The sequence below is a fragment of the Varanus komodoensis genome, unplaced genomic scaffold, assembly GCF_004798865.1.
Source record: "Varanus komodoensis strain SLA01 unplaced genomic scaffold, ASM479886v1 scaffold33, whole genome shotgun sequence".
NCBI lineage: Eukaryota > Metazoa > Chordata > Lepidosauria > Squamata > Varanidae > Varanus > Varanus komodoensis.
In genome coordinates, this window is record NW_025335817.1 from 3,087,100 (window position 1) to 3,100,783 (window position 13,684).

The window sequence follows — 13,684 nt, forward strand, 5'->3', positions numbered from 1 at the left end:
TGCTGTGATATTTCACCTAGAAGAGGACAGCTTTTGTTTGTAAATAGTTACAGCGTGCCTTACCCCAGGTCTGAGAATATTAACAAATACCACTGCAAAAGCAAAAATTCTCGCGCACTGGAGAGAGGGGAATGGCTGCACACAGGTACACAGATGGGGTGGGGCAAAATCAGTCCTTAGATACTGAGATACTCTAGATGAATTTTATTGTATTTTATTGTATTGATGATATTTATTTATGTTTGTAAGCCGCTCTGAGGCTTATGCAAATGGGACAAATGGGAACGGGCAGCATAAGTCTGCTGAATGAATGAACGAACGAATGAATGCCCTAGATACTGAGATAAGGTCTTCTCCCTCCACCCCAAACAGTCTTACCCACGGCAGCACATTTTTAGACACCTACCAGCACGTGCCAACAACGTCCGGGCAGCTAAATCAAATTTGTGTCTCCTGGTTACTGCTGAGCGACTTCTAGAAGCGGGTCCACTTCCAGATGCTGCATTTTCTGCTTGGTCCATATTGTCGTGACTGAAAGTACACACGAGAGTTCAGAAACACTGGGTTGGATCCAGATAGTCCACTGTTGCACAGAACTCAATAAATGCTCGTAATGAACATTTAAGATGTTTGTGCTGCTAACCATTTATTTAATAAATAGGAATAACATACAGTTCCAGTAACAGGGTTTGGGTGCAACCTGAAGAGGCTCAGCCATTTACCTTTCACTAAAGCCTTCTTCCGTTTCAGTGGCATCAGCTGAGGGAATGTCTCCCGGAGAGGGTAAATAGCACTGATCACCTGACTTCCCACTGCCCCCAGAGACCATGGTTCCATGGCGGGAATCAGTGGTTTCTTCCAGCTGGGGCTCTTCATCTTCCTCATTCCCAGGATGTTCTATCATCCACATTGCCAGGACCGTAATGTTCTGAGCATCTGCCTCTCCTCTTGCTCCTAAGAGGGACCAGAAGCATCTCACCTTAGACTCAAATCACTGAAGATATAAATACAGATGCAACTTCCAAGAAAAGGCTGTAAAATGGGTGAGCTTCAAAGCTTCACTGACCAAGTGCTTTGAGAGATTTTGTACCACACTACCAGGCAGCTAAAGCAGGACTTGACATCCAAAGCATGCTGCTTCACCTCTCCAGGGAGCAAATTCCTAGACCTTACAAGGGCAAAGAGAGGCACTAGCATGCACGAGAATCTGAAGAAACGCACCAGTGGAGGGTGCGGGGTTGGAAAGCTCAAGTTTCGTATTATTTCTGTCCTTTCTTTCAACCCTAGCATTCCTTGCCTAATCACGAAGAGGTGTTCCTTCTATTGTGCATTAAGTTTTATCTACTTGAGTTTGTCAAAGTTGCAAGCTTTCAGACAAAAATGAAAGAAGCAGCTCTAACACTAAAGGGAAGCTAGCTGGTTACAGCACAGCTAAGAACGATAAGAGAGTTCAGTGGGGGCGGAGGCAGAAATTTCTGGCCAGAACTCAACCAGGAATGCACATGTAGACTGAATTGTAGCATCCTGGCTGGGATAAGAATTCTAGGATGGAAAACCATGAGCTACTCTCCCTCTTGTTTAGCTACAAGTAAACAAGGCTAACTTTGATATAAATCATTTTTAAAGAGAATCTTAGAAGCAGAGTAAATTAAACCAGTTTTTATTTACACATTTATCCTGGTGTAAACCCACAGAAGGTCAAAAGTTTCCTTGGCACATACGCAGAAACGTTTAGGGAAAATTCAGAATCATGCTCTTTCGGACTGATCCCATGCAAGGCAATAGCAATAGCTCTTAGTAACAGAGAGGTTACCTGTGGCTTCCATCGCTTTTGCAATCTGCCGAAGGGAAAAACCCATTTCTAGTAATGGCACAGCGATAGCAGGTGGAGGAGGGGAAGTCGAAAGGCGACTGCTTGGGTCAGACAAAGCTGTGGTTTGCAGAAAAGAACAAGAAAAAGAAATAGTGAAGAGGCAGCACCCTTCGAATTCAACCTGCATTTCCTACAACAAATCTGGCCCATCAAACTACAACAGTCTACACAGAAACAAGTATTGCATGGCAGGTGACTCTTTACCATGCATCTTTGAAGAAAAGGAACTTCCTTCCGGAAGAACCAAAAAAGGACCTCAACATGAAATCATTTGTGAATACTGCACATTTTGCTTGCAGATATAAAAATATTTCTGAAGTGTAGCTGGTTTCTTAGCTGTAAAGAAGTGAGCACTACCGCATGACTGCAAGTAAATTCATCAAATGAATATTCTTCATAAATTTCAGTACCTAGAAAGTTACTAAAAACCTCTTTAAGTTCTTGAAAAGTGCAAAAGTTGTTGATTAAGAGCCTCAACATTGGCTCAGAGTCAAAGAGATATTATAAAGTGTAAGGAACGGCCAACAGTATTGCTGGCAATATATACAGAGAGCTTATTGCCGGTATTCCATCAATCCATCCATAAGGATGTAGGAGGAATCACATCAAAGGAGGAGGGCCTGTTGTTCCAGCAGTAGCCCACCCCTGCCTCTTGGGAAGCCTGCAAGCAAGAGGTGAGGGCCAAGGCACCCTTCCGGTAACGGTACTGAGAGGCAAACCCGAGGACTTTGGCAGGCCAAGCGAGGAGTGGGCCCAGGCACCGACGCCTGCGCACACATCTAGCTACGGGTACTGGCAAGGATTTTGCGAAGCCGAGTGAAGAGAAGCTGAGGTGTCTGACAAATGCTGGGGACAGGGCCCACCTGTGCGATTGGCGGGCCTTGCAGACTGAGAGTCTGGAGAGGTGAGCGACTGTCTCCTGCCCACTTCGTCAGATGGAGATGTTGGCAAAGATGATATCGGAGGCGTCTGTGCACGTCTGGTTGGAAAGACAGTGGTCGTTGGGTAACTGGAGAACATTTGCCTTTTTGAAAAAGAGAAGAAAGGTAAACGATAGCCATGCAGGGTTGGCCAGCAGGTTCCCCAATGTCATTAGGAAAAGATGCAGGAGGACTTGAATGAATGACAGCAAAAGCAATGCTCACACTCTGGGCATCTTGCTTCCTTCTCTGACAAACAAGTCACTTCCTATCCTTAAGAAAGTGCTTTAGAAGCAGTTTCACAGCTGCCAACACACACCGATCCTATTAAACCTGGCCCTTCCAATGCAACTATTTTAAATAATCAGTATGAGAGAGAAAGAATTTTGCAACTTTAACTAGAAAGGAAACAGTTTAGTAAGCTGCCTTGAGTTCCATGAAAGGGAAGTAAATAAACCAGTAAATATAGTAAGTAAATAAACAAGAGGGCTTTCATGTGGCCTCTTCGTCTATCCTAGCCTATTTATGGAAACTGTAAGCAGTTATTTTCAGAAAATGAATAGCCACTTTCACGAACATATAGCACTGAGAAGCAAAATGACTACACATTAGCTGGACCAGTTATGGGAAGCATCCCGTACCTAAGCAGGCTAAGAGGCAAGACGCCGGGGGACTCGGAGGCAGGCACAGTTTCTGTGTCGGTTACTGGAGTGGTGGCGGTCGTCGTATCTTCCAGGGAGCTGCTCATGAAGGAGGTGGTGCTGGAGGCAGAAGGGCTCGTCGTCACAGGCGTCTGGGCCTGCTGGGCTTGATCACTTTCTTCTCCCTGCTGATCCATTTCTGCAGAACAACGGAACTTTTACCCACTTCGTTCGACACAGAAATACATCTATGCACAGATAGCTGCAGGGAAACACTGCCCACCTGGCTTCCCCTTGCCCCCAGAGGCCACAGGAACTTCACTAATGGCTGAAAACAAACAGCCCAGCAAGACCAAGTCGGCAGGACTGCTGCACTGCATCACAACGCACAATTCTGTCCATGCGCCACACGTATGGCAAGCTTTGCCGATATTGGGCAGCCAAGATACTGAACGCATTCGCATGTATAGCTATGCGTTCCACATTTAAAACATACCTTGCTTAATTTTGCTACCACACTGGTCCTCCAACAGCCCATGAAGCACCAATTTGTAGATCATTGCTTGTGCCCGTTCCAAATCGGCCAGTCCCAGTGCCCTCTTGATGGGCGAGCGCATGACCGCCCGTTTCACCATGTGGCGCATCAAGAGCTGCAGGGCAGCACGCATTTCCACATCTTCGTGAACAACGGGGGAACTCGCACAATCAGAGTTATGGCCACTATCAGCCAGGACTTTGGGTATTAGTAACAACTCGGTGTATTTACTGCAGCTCAGGAGCGTGCTAAGTGATTTCATGGCGCCAAGGTAAAGATACGATAGCTGTACAGCTCTGATTTCTGATTGCACAATGTCGTGATTTTTGGAGGTATGCTCATGATTCTTTCTTTTGCCCTCAGCATTTGGATACTGGCATTCCATTCCGAAGGAAACAGAGTCTAAAGAAAAAGAAGTGGCTTCATGTTCTAATTTTAAACTCGCTGCCCCTTTGACCTCCTCAGCACTTGGCACCGATCGCAAGTCTGATGCAGAGTCGCCTTCTGGTTTCTGGTCCATGTCTCCCTTGTCTTCAGAGTCATGTCTGTGTTTCTTCTCGTGTCGCTTGGCACTTTGCTTTCCTGCGTCTTCATGGATGCCAGTTAGATAGGCTAAGTCCAGCAATACAGAGGCTGTCAGTCCGCGGAATCTTGCAACGTCAAAAGGCAGCGGTTCACAAGGTTCCAGATTATACAATGGCGTATCACTAGGCGACCAAAAAGTTGGGAAGCTTTAATAAAGATCAGAATGACACAGGAAGAAGCAAGTGAGGGATAGACAGGAGGAAAGCACAGGAAATAATGTAGGCAAAATAAGACGTAAAATATATTTGATCAAAATCTAAATGAACTGACAGTCTATAAAGTAAATGTGAACAAGGGGAAAGAAATGAGGTTATGATCAGAGAATGGGGTGAGGTGATACTCAACACAAAAGTAATAAAGCTTGTGCATGCATTTAAAATAAAACAGTTAATTCCAAATAAGTGACATAGTTAATTTTTAAGAAGGTAGGTTTTGCTAAACTAGAGATTTATTTGTTTAGAACTAGGAGGCACCCCCAGGCTCCATGTATCATTTAACTTGCATTAAAATTATTTCAACTTGTGTTACTTTTAGCTTGTATTAAAAAGCACTTGCTCAAGTGTAGAGATGTGAAGGCCTAGAAAGATCTCCAGGGAAAAAACTGAAAAAGCATCTCACACCCCGATATTTTCCAAAGTTTTTGAGGGGAGGTTCTGAAAAATTCTGAATTATGAAATATTTTATTTTCAAAACAAGAATTAACTGTTTAAGACAAAGTATTCATATCTTGCTACCTAACCTTTATTCCCCCAAATGCAGTAAGGTTGCAAACCTAAGCATGTTTACACTGAAAGACCCCATCAACTCCTATCCTTCCCCAGCCAGCCATGCTGGGAGATGTACATCTTTTTCTGTCTGAGCATAAAGAGGACTGTGCCCTCAACTACATAATAATAGGCCGTTTTGGTGGAGGGTGGGGGCAGGGTAAGACTACAGAAGCAAACTTTCCAGAAATTCTGAAGTGTCTGGGGAATTAAATACTCTGTGTCAGACCCAGCAAAATTTCTCAGCATTTTACAAGCCAAAGTAGTCAAAAGTTACATGCTACACTGATTTCAGTGTTAGGATAGCTACAGATACTAACAAATACCCCATTGTGCAGATTCGAACCGGCGACCTTTCGATCAACCAGCCCAGCAGCCCAGCGATTTAAACCACTGCGCCACCTGCAGCCCCTTTTAACAAATACTATTGCTGATTTAAATATCAGAGACTTTTTCTAAGCAATCGCTGTGGGTCCCTCCTCAGATGCCAAGACGGAATATGCTGTACCTGATTGTGATCTCGGCTTCATCCCACTGGACTTTGGCGGACGTGCTCCCTTCCTTGACCACGCCAAGTAAGGTGGCGTGGCGCCCCGTCTGCTTGTGAACGCAACGGCCTCCCACGCGGAGCCCCGCGTCAACGCCACCGATCACAGCCAACACGGGCCACACCTCCACGCAGAGCATCTTCAGCTGCAGCTCCGAAAGATCAGCCAGCCCGTGCCGGCTGCCGTGCTTGCCCTTCTCCTCTTCCTTGCTCTCCTTCTCCTCCCGCACGTCGTTCTCCTCTCTGCTTTGAACGGAGCGGCTCTTCTTCAGCTTCTGACCTGCTTCTTTAAGGCACGGCTTGATCTTGTGCAGCCGCTCCATCATCTTCTTGTTGATGCAGTGGGTCCACCGGTCCGCTCGGTGCAGGATGCGGATCAGCTGAATCGTGGCCTCGGAAAGCACCGCCGCAGCAGGACTGCAGATGGGGTCCCCCGGCAGCAAGTCCCTCGGCGTGCCACGCATCTGCATGTCACAGATTTTGACCTGGGCAGACACACACAATTTCTCTCCGCTGTGTTCTCAAGTTTTTGGTAAAAATGCTTTGTTGCAAGCAAGACATCTTCCAATTGAGTGATTAAAAAAAAAAAAATTGGCAACCCCGCAGGCCATCTGCACAACACTCTCCTGTGCAGCTTCGTGGCAGGCTACCAGCATTAAGAGGTAAATTTCATTTACTTATTTATATTCAAAGACTTCTGTCACCAATTTTTGACTTCCTAGCAACGCTCATGCATTACTCTAAAATATTCCAAAATACAGAAATATTTGCAAGCAAACATCTAACAAGTTCTATTTAAAATAAGGGTGTACTAAATTTAGGAACTGCGAGAGAAACCTGTGTTTGCACACAGAAGCCAGTCCTTCCTTCCCATCATGTGTGGGCAGAGCCTCCCTCACTCTTGTGCTATTTGTACCCATGTCAGGTCTGGAGTGAGCTCTCCGCTCAGGAAGGACAGGAAAATAACTGCAGAGTTGCCAGGACTGCACAGATATCCCCATTTCTCTGTCGCACCAGCCTCGGAGCATTCACAAGTTGGCTCCTTCACCCTACCCTGACCTTCTGCTCAAATTGCTTCATCTATTCCGCCAGTCAAATCGACAGGCCTTTACTAAGTAGAGCAATAACCTTTGCCATCACCATTAAGCATCCCGATTACCTTTTCTCCAGGATTACTGCTATAAAACATCACACAAGGGTATAATTCAGCCGCATCCACATCTTCAAAAGCCAGTTTTGGCTCCTGTTGAGAAAAAAATAGGGGGAGGCAGGTTTCCTAAATCGACTGTTTCCAGGCACTTGATTTTTAAGGGGCATTTCCTCATGTCTGAGCACCCCTGTCTGTTCATCAGGTCCTGCTTCAAGGGCCACCAGAGGGGAGGCTACCGCCAGTGGGGTGCTTGCTGCTGGCACCACAGCTGTAGAAACCTCACCACCGTAAGAAACTGGCCCATTCCCCTCCCGTCCTAGCTGAGGGGTGCAAAAACCTATTTCTTTCACTGTGCCTTTCTTTTTCTTTCATTTCACCAATCCAGAAGGTATCGTTCTATGTAAAATACTCTGCCACAATGACCTGCTATATCAGCTTTTTGAAATTGCTGATTTAATTTAGTATTATTTGAGATGAATTCTTTCACTGTCACTGAGAATTATTTTTTAAGCAGGATACAAATACTTCAATCTGACGGTCCATACCTCTCCGTTTTTACCGAAGGAAATGGTCCTGGCTTCCATATCCAGCACACACGTGATGAAGTCCCCTTGGGTGAAGCTGGTCAGCGTTAGCGTCTGCTCCCCGTTATGGTAGAGGTTGCCGCTGTAGGCTCTGTAAAGCCACATGTCCGAGGTGGTGCGATGGTTAAAATCATGGACTGGCCAGCGGGACACTCCCACGCACGTGCCTTCGTTGCCTCGATTTTCCTTCACAATATAGAACTACAGGAATTGAGAAGCTATCAGGACTGTGGGGAAACACCACCACCAAGCAATACTAAGTACTATCCAAGTAAAAAGAACAAAGAAAAAGCGCTGGGTAGTTTTGCAAACATTTAAAGTCTGGGCAGCGAACAACTGGGAGAGCGGCACAAACCAGGGTATCCCCTCGCAACTCCCCACTCTCTTGCGCCTGCAGTAGTAGCCCAGCCGAGATTGCTCAGCAGAGGACTAGCCTGGGGGAGCCAGCAACTCCCATTTGTTGATCTCAGCCAGACTCGCAAAGGGTCCAAAGGGGGAGGATGGTGGCCAATGTCAGCTCAAGGCGGAATGGCAGCACCGAGTGAGAGTTACTGCCCCCATACTTCATCCCGAGCTTATGTGTTGAAAGCCCCACAAACCACCAGGCTTTGTAAAATAACCCTCTTTGTCTACGTACCTTCCATTGGTAGCACCCAGAAGTGACTCCAGTGGAGGCCAGCCCGTACCCCTTTCCACCGCTGCCATGAGTTAAGATCTGGCCATTCTCCACGATGCAGCACTGCGCCTTCTCGGGGTCAAAGGATACCTCTTGAATAGGAAGATTCTCATCCTCTTCCTCAGATTCACCCTGTTTCTTTCAGAAATAAGAGAGAAGCACTTCACAATAAGATTGATGGGAAAGATCTAGGGGAGGGAAAAAAGACTCCACAAGTACAAGGAACGGTGGGGAACGAACAGACAGACAGACAAACACGCAATGATGATAATTAAAGCTGGTACCTGCAGCTTCATTTCCTGTTCCTTCTCTTTGACCTGGAGCACATGCTTGGCTTGTGCAACTGGACTCTCCCACATACAGTCAGACAGAAGGGAGAATAATCGTTCAATAACCTGTTGGGAAACGCAATTTCCAAACATTTAATTGCAACACGTAAAACTCTATTCTACTATCCCGCTTAGCAGGGGGTGTGTAGTATGTAACTGAAGGAAGCACCCCACTTAATATACATGCAGGTAGTGCTTCTGAGTAACACACACAGTGCAGAGCAAGGGGAGTTTGATGGAGCAGCTTCCAGAGTTAGGCCTGCTTTGCTGGCGAGCCAAACACAGAAGCAGTAACTCCTGAGGGCAAGGAAGCAGCAGAAGAGATCTCTGTGCAACACCTGACAAAAGCTGTTTGCATTTTGAAGCGAACATGCAAGGCTAGAGGGACCAGTGAACCAATTCTGTATAAAGCAGCTTCGGAAGTTTAAGCTACTGAGGCCTGGTTTGAAGCGGGGGGCGGGGTGAATGATAGAACTAAGAAAGCCATCAATTTAAAGATGTAATTGTCACAATCGTGAAGGGAAACAATTAACGTGATGAGACAGCAACAAGACCTGAGCCATCTGGTCATCTTCCACCCCCGATTCGCAAGCGGGCAGCACAGCTTCCAGCACATGTAGTGCGAGCAGCCGGGTCCTCAAGTTGCCAACCAAAGGGACACCTTAAAGCAGAATTCAAAAGGAAAGTGAGTACCAGCATAACTTCTTTTTAAAACAATCACAATTTTATTATTTACGCAATACATGCTAACATTATAGTAGCCGATACAGTTAAACCCTGACTCTCACTGGTTTAAATTTTCCCAGATTTGATCATTCACAAGTTTGCCATAAATAATTGACTGGGAGGGATTTGGAGCTTTGCAGTGTAAAATTGTCATCACAGGGGTCAGGGGATGAAAGAGGAGAGAGGGAGTCCTCCAAAGCAGACCTTCTTGCTCCGCACATCCAGAGAGGGAAATCCACTTGGCATTTTTGTGGTGCAAAGTGAAAGGGAGGTAGGGAATAAGAGCATGTGAATGTAATCAGCGAAGAAGAGGAAGTCCTGCTGGATCAGACCAAGGTCTGAGAGTGAGGCGGAGCAGCAATCCAGGACACGTATGGTCAACAGTATAAAGGTTACGGGAAGGGGCTAGGTATATTTATTGTTCTTCCACTTTTGTGGGGGTCCTGTGCCTCTGACCCCACGAATGTGGATGGCCGACTATACATAGTCACACTGAATTACTGAATTTTAATGTCAAGGATAACTACAAATCAAAAGCCGCCGTAAGAACTTAAACACAATCCATTTTATACTAAATCTGACATTAAATCATCCCCAGCAAAGGAAAGGGCTTGTTTCCTGAGCTTTATGAGCCAAATAGATAATAAAAAGACTCCAGTTTTCTATAAACTGATCCTCCGTTAATTTGAGTTAGTTGTCTAACTGTACCAGCTGCATCTCAGACTTTCTGACACCAGTCATTAATTGATGGCGGGTTCTTCTGGCTAAAATGGATTAATATCTGGGCTACTGCTAAAAGGGAAGTCACCATTTTGATAGCCTCAAACAACCATGCCCTCAGGATATCCAAAAAGAACTACACACGGTTCCTTAGGGAGTAGGACCATGTGGACACCACCAAAACCTTCTGCAAACATCTCAGTCTAGTCAGAATCTAGTAAGTACAGTTCTTAGAAGCTCATCTTACAATCCTCAAACGGTCAAGAAAAAACAAAATGCACTCAGAAACACAACACACGTTTGAATGGAAATCCCAGTTATTCGTTCTGCACAGCCACCTCCATCGCCACGTGCTGGACACACGCGCCACAGTGTCCCATACCTGAGCAGCACTTCTGAGAAGCAATGTTCAGCAGCACCTCTGTCCACTTTGGAGAGGCCATTTTTGACTGAATAGCTTTTGAAGAAACAACCCTTCGAAGAAAAACTAAGAAATCTCCTAGATGTAATTCCGCAGCATGCTGTTTCCGGAGGGCCACTGTGAATTAAAACGAGAATTAATACGGCCAACAGGAAATTGAGTCATATTATCTTTCAATGCCCTAATTTGCAGAAACACTGCGGAAGAGTAAGTGAAAGAGATAATCAGCTCTGTATAACTTCCTTCACTGACAGAGAAAGCATCTTGGGGAGGGGGGGGTTGCCATTCTGTTGCTAAATGATTACTCTGCTCCACTTTTATTGTCCTGTCAACTGACTGTCATGGCTTTTAATGGTCTTATGTAAGCTGTTCCAGGAGCCTTCCCAGGCAAAGCATTTTATAAAATAAAACAAACATATATGCACAATGTGAACCAGCAGCTTGTTGTTTCATTGTGTAATAAAATGCTAACAATATTCCTGCTCTCTAAGTAAAGGAGAAAAGGAGGAAAAGACTGGCAAATTTCTTCCATCAGAGACATCACTTTGACAGAGTGGGGAAATGGGCAGAATGATTTTAAAATGGGTGTGCTGTGAGCAAGTCCCCCTCCCACTCCAAGTGGACCACGTTGAGAAGCTTCTAACCACAGACTTTGTTTTGGTAAAGAGGGCCAGCCAGGCCTGCTTTGTGAGGGAGCAGGAAGGCTGCAGCGCTCGTTTGCAAAGGGCAATCTGCCTAGTTAATGAGCAGAGCGAGAGTAGCACTCATCTGGAAGACGATTCCAAACTGAATCCCTGTCCTTCCTTCCCAACCAAATGGCGCTCACTCCACCCTTAGGGAGGTCCCCGCCACTTGCGGGCCAGATGTTGGGAGTGTCAGGTGTTATTCAATCGGCTTCCTGCTAACCTGGTCTTGAACATCAGATGTATTAATTCCCCCTCTGGCGCTCTCTGTTCCACCCTGTGGGGTTCTCGCCAGCAGGCTTACCTCAGGCCTTGGTATTTTAGCCAAGGATTCTGACCTTTCCTTTTCTTCCGGGTCTAATTCAGAATATGAGGGAACCACCCTGGAATTCTGCATTCTGGGAGAAGCAGGTCCAGCCCCCACAGGCAGGGACAAAATACTGGGCAGGGCTCGCAGCCCCATGCACACAAGCCCTGTTCCCGGAATGCAGACCTTGCGCACGGTGGTTCCGCTTTTGGCCACTGCACATTCAGCATGAAGCCTGAGGAGGGTTCAGTAACTCCTGTGCAGCTGAAATTTGCCTTTAGTGGGATATTGTAGCAGTGGAACACAGTGCTAAGAACACCTCACTTTCACTGCAATTCCGTCAGCAATTCTCCCTCCTTTCAGAAAGCACATAATACGAACACATGGTACCTTTGAAGTCTTTCCTCTCACTGTCACCATTTGTCTCGGCCTTCTTTTCATCCTCCTGTTCCTCCTGCTCACCATCTTCTTTTTCCCCAAAGGAAGCCATGCGCATCACGCCAGCTTGCGATAACAAATTTTTCAGCTGACTACACAGCAGATCCAGCAAGGCCTGGACCACTTTTGGACTCAGTTTATCTGCATAGGTTCTGTGTAGAAATGAGAGGAACAGCTGGCAACAACACGAGGATGAGGGAAGCAAGTCTCTGAACCACGTAACGGATTATTCCGATAAATACATAAAAACATAGTGAGTCTCCCCAGACAACTTGTCTGTCCCCTGGCTCCAGCCAGCTCCAATATAAATGCAAGATACAGGGGCAACTTTCATGTAACTGGACCTAAAGTGCCCTTGTAATAGATGCACTGAAAGCATGGAATTGCTCCTCAAGCAGCAGCATCTCAGTTCTATTCATCAGGATCAGAATTACAGAAACACCAGTTTTATCCCAGAAAGATGGAAAAGACAAAGGATGGTGAAGACTTACCCAGTGGTGATCGCAAGGATCTGAAGTAATCGAGTACTGGCCACTTTTAAAGCGGTGCTGAGCAGGGAAATGCCACTTTTGGGTAACAGCTGCAGCGGCTGCCCAAGCATGGTGTCTGTTCCGCACAGCTGGGACAGGACATTTAACAACCCGGTGGAGATAGCCAAGGACACATCGACTGGCTGGTAGTGTACGCTCAGGGCAAACACGGTTACCAGCAAGAGACGCTGTTGTGCCTCTAATACACACACACGCATGGAAACACAGAAGAGAGGGGAAACACTTTTAAAAAATTCCCCTTGTGATGTTGCCCCAGACGAAAAGCAAGCACAAGCAACACACGGCTGGCTCTCTGTCAGCACCAGAAGAACCTGTCGTTTGAGCTGCTCCTCTTACCTATGTGATGCTTATTTGCTTGGAGGGCTCTTTCCAAAGTCGCAGATAACTGCTGATAAATTTTATGCACAGCCATTTGAATTTCTGTCTGAATGTTTCTCTTAGCAGCCCTGATGCCATCCTATAAAATAATTAACTGAAGTAAAACACAGCCACATGGATTTTTCGACTGCAAGGACTAGGGGGAGAGATATCCAGGGATTAAAAAAAAAAGAAACACATACAGGATTCCTTGCTGACTTGCATGGCAGGGTTTGTTAACAGAAGAACACGGAAGTCGAATCTTAAGGGCAGGACCCATAGTGGAACAAGGGTCCCTTCAGATGCAGTTTTAATTGTGCCACAGCCTGGGCTCATTCACTGGATTTTTGGGGAAGTGCAGATACCATCTCTCCCGCAGAACCCTCCCATTTTTCACTCACTTTTCCCCTTCTCCCCTGCCCCAGATGTGGAAAAGCAGTTAAGAAAAAAAAATCTAGATTATTATTATTATTTATTATTATTTATCGATTTATATCCTGCCTTTTTCCTACAAAGGGCTCAAGACAGCTTACATCATTCTCCTCCTCCATCTTATCCCCACAACAACAACCCTGTGAGGTAGGTTGGGCTGAGAGTCTGTGACTGGCCCAAAGCCACCCAGTTGGCTCCATGGCTGAGGGGGGACTCGAACGCAGATCACCTGAGTCCCAGTCCCACGCTCTTAACCACTACACCACACTGGCTCTCACTGCACCACACTGGCTCTCAATTCCGTAGCACCAGGACCTTTCCATTTGGAAGCATCCAAAGTTGCCTCACTTAGAAGAGGGAGAGGGAACTCATTAGTCCTACTAGGTTCCTCAGCACTTCTGACCTTGGTTGGTATTCTAAAAATATATTCGTGTTTCTTGTGCAC

General features: G+C 46.1%; 1 protein-coding gene across 8 annotated transcripts in view; it reads right to left on the reverse strand.

Moving 5' to 3' along the window:
• HERC1 (HECT and RLD domain containing E3 ubiquitin protein ligase family member 1) overlaps nucleotides 1-13,684 on the reverse strand; it is a 78,897-nt gene that overhangs the window by 28,075 nt on the left and 37,138 nt on the right. For 6 of the 8 annotated variants that reach the window (XM_044438641.1, XM_044438642.1, XM_044438646.1 and 3 more), the window contains 16 exons: nucleotides 12,787-12,907; nucleotides 12,391-12,628; nucleotides 11,852-12,051; nucleotides 10,433-10,588; nucleotides 9,159-9,265; nucleotides 8,560-8,670; nucleotides 8,237-8,413; nucleotides 7,561-7,800; nucleotides 7,025-7,108; nucleotides 5,827-6,350; nucleotides 3,931-4,700; nucleotides 3,435-3,633; nucleotides 2,737-2,897; nucleotides 1,814-1,930; nucleotides 723-954; nucleotides 407-531 (listed from right to left, as the gene is read on the reverse strand). In XM_044438641.1, the coding sequence (XP_044294576.1) occupies nucleotides 407-531; nucleotides 723-954; nucleotides 1,814-1,930; nucleotides 2,737-2,897; nucleotides 3,435-3,633; nucleotides 3,931-4,700; nucleotides 5,827-6,350; nucleotides 7,025-7,108; nucleotides 7,561-7,800; nucleotides 8,237-8,413; nucleotides 8,560-8,670; nucleotides 9,159-9,265; nucleotides 10,433-10,588; nucleotides 11,852-12,051; nucleotides 12,391-12,628; nucleotides 12,787-12,907 (3,562 nt within the window). The remainder of the gene's footprint in view (nucleotides 1-406; nucleotides 532-722; nucleotides 955-1,813; nucleotides 1,931-2,736; nucleotides 2,898-3,434; nucleotides 3,634-3,930; nucleotides 4,701-5,826; nucleotides 6,351-7,024; nucleotides 7,109-7,560; nucleotides 7,801-8,236; nucleotides 8,414-8,559; nucleotides 8,671-9,158; nucleotides 9,266-10,432; nucleotides 10,589-11,851; nucleotides 12,052-12,390; nucleotides 12,629-12,786; nucleotides 12,908-13,684) is intronic. The other 2 variants (XM_044438644.1, XM_044438647.1) reach the window with 2 other exon arrangements.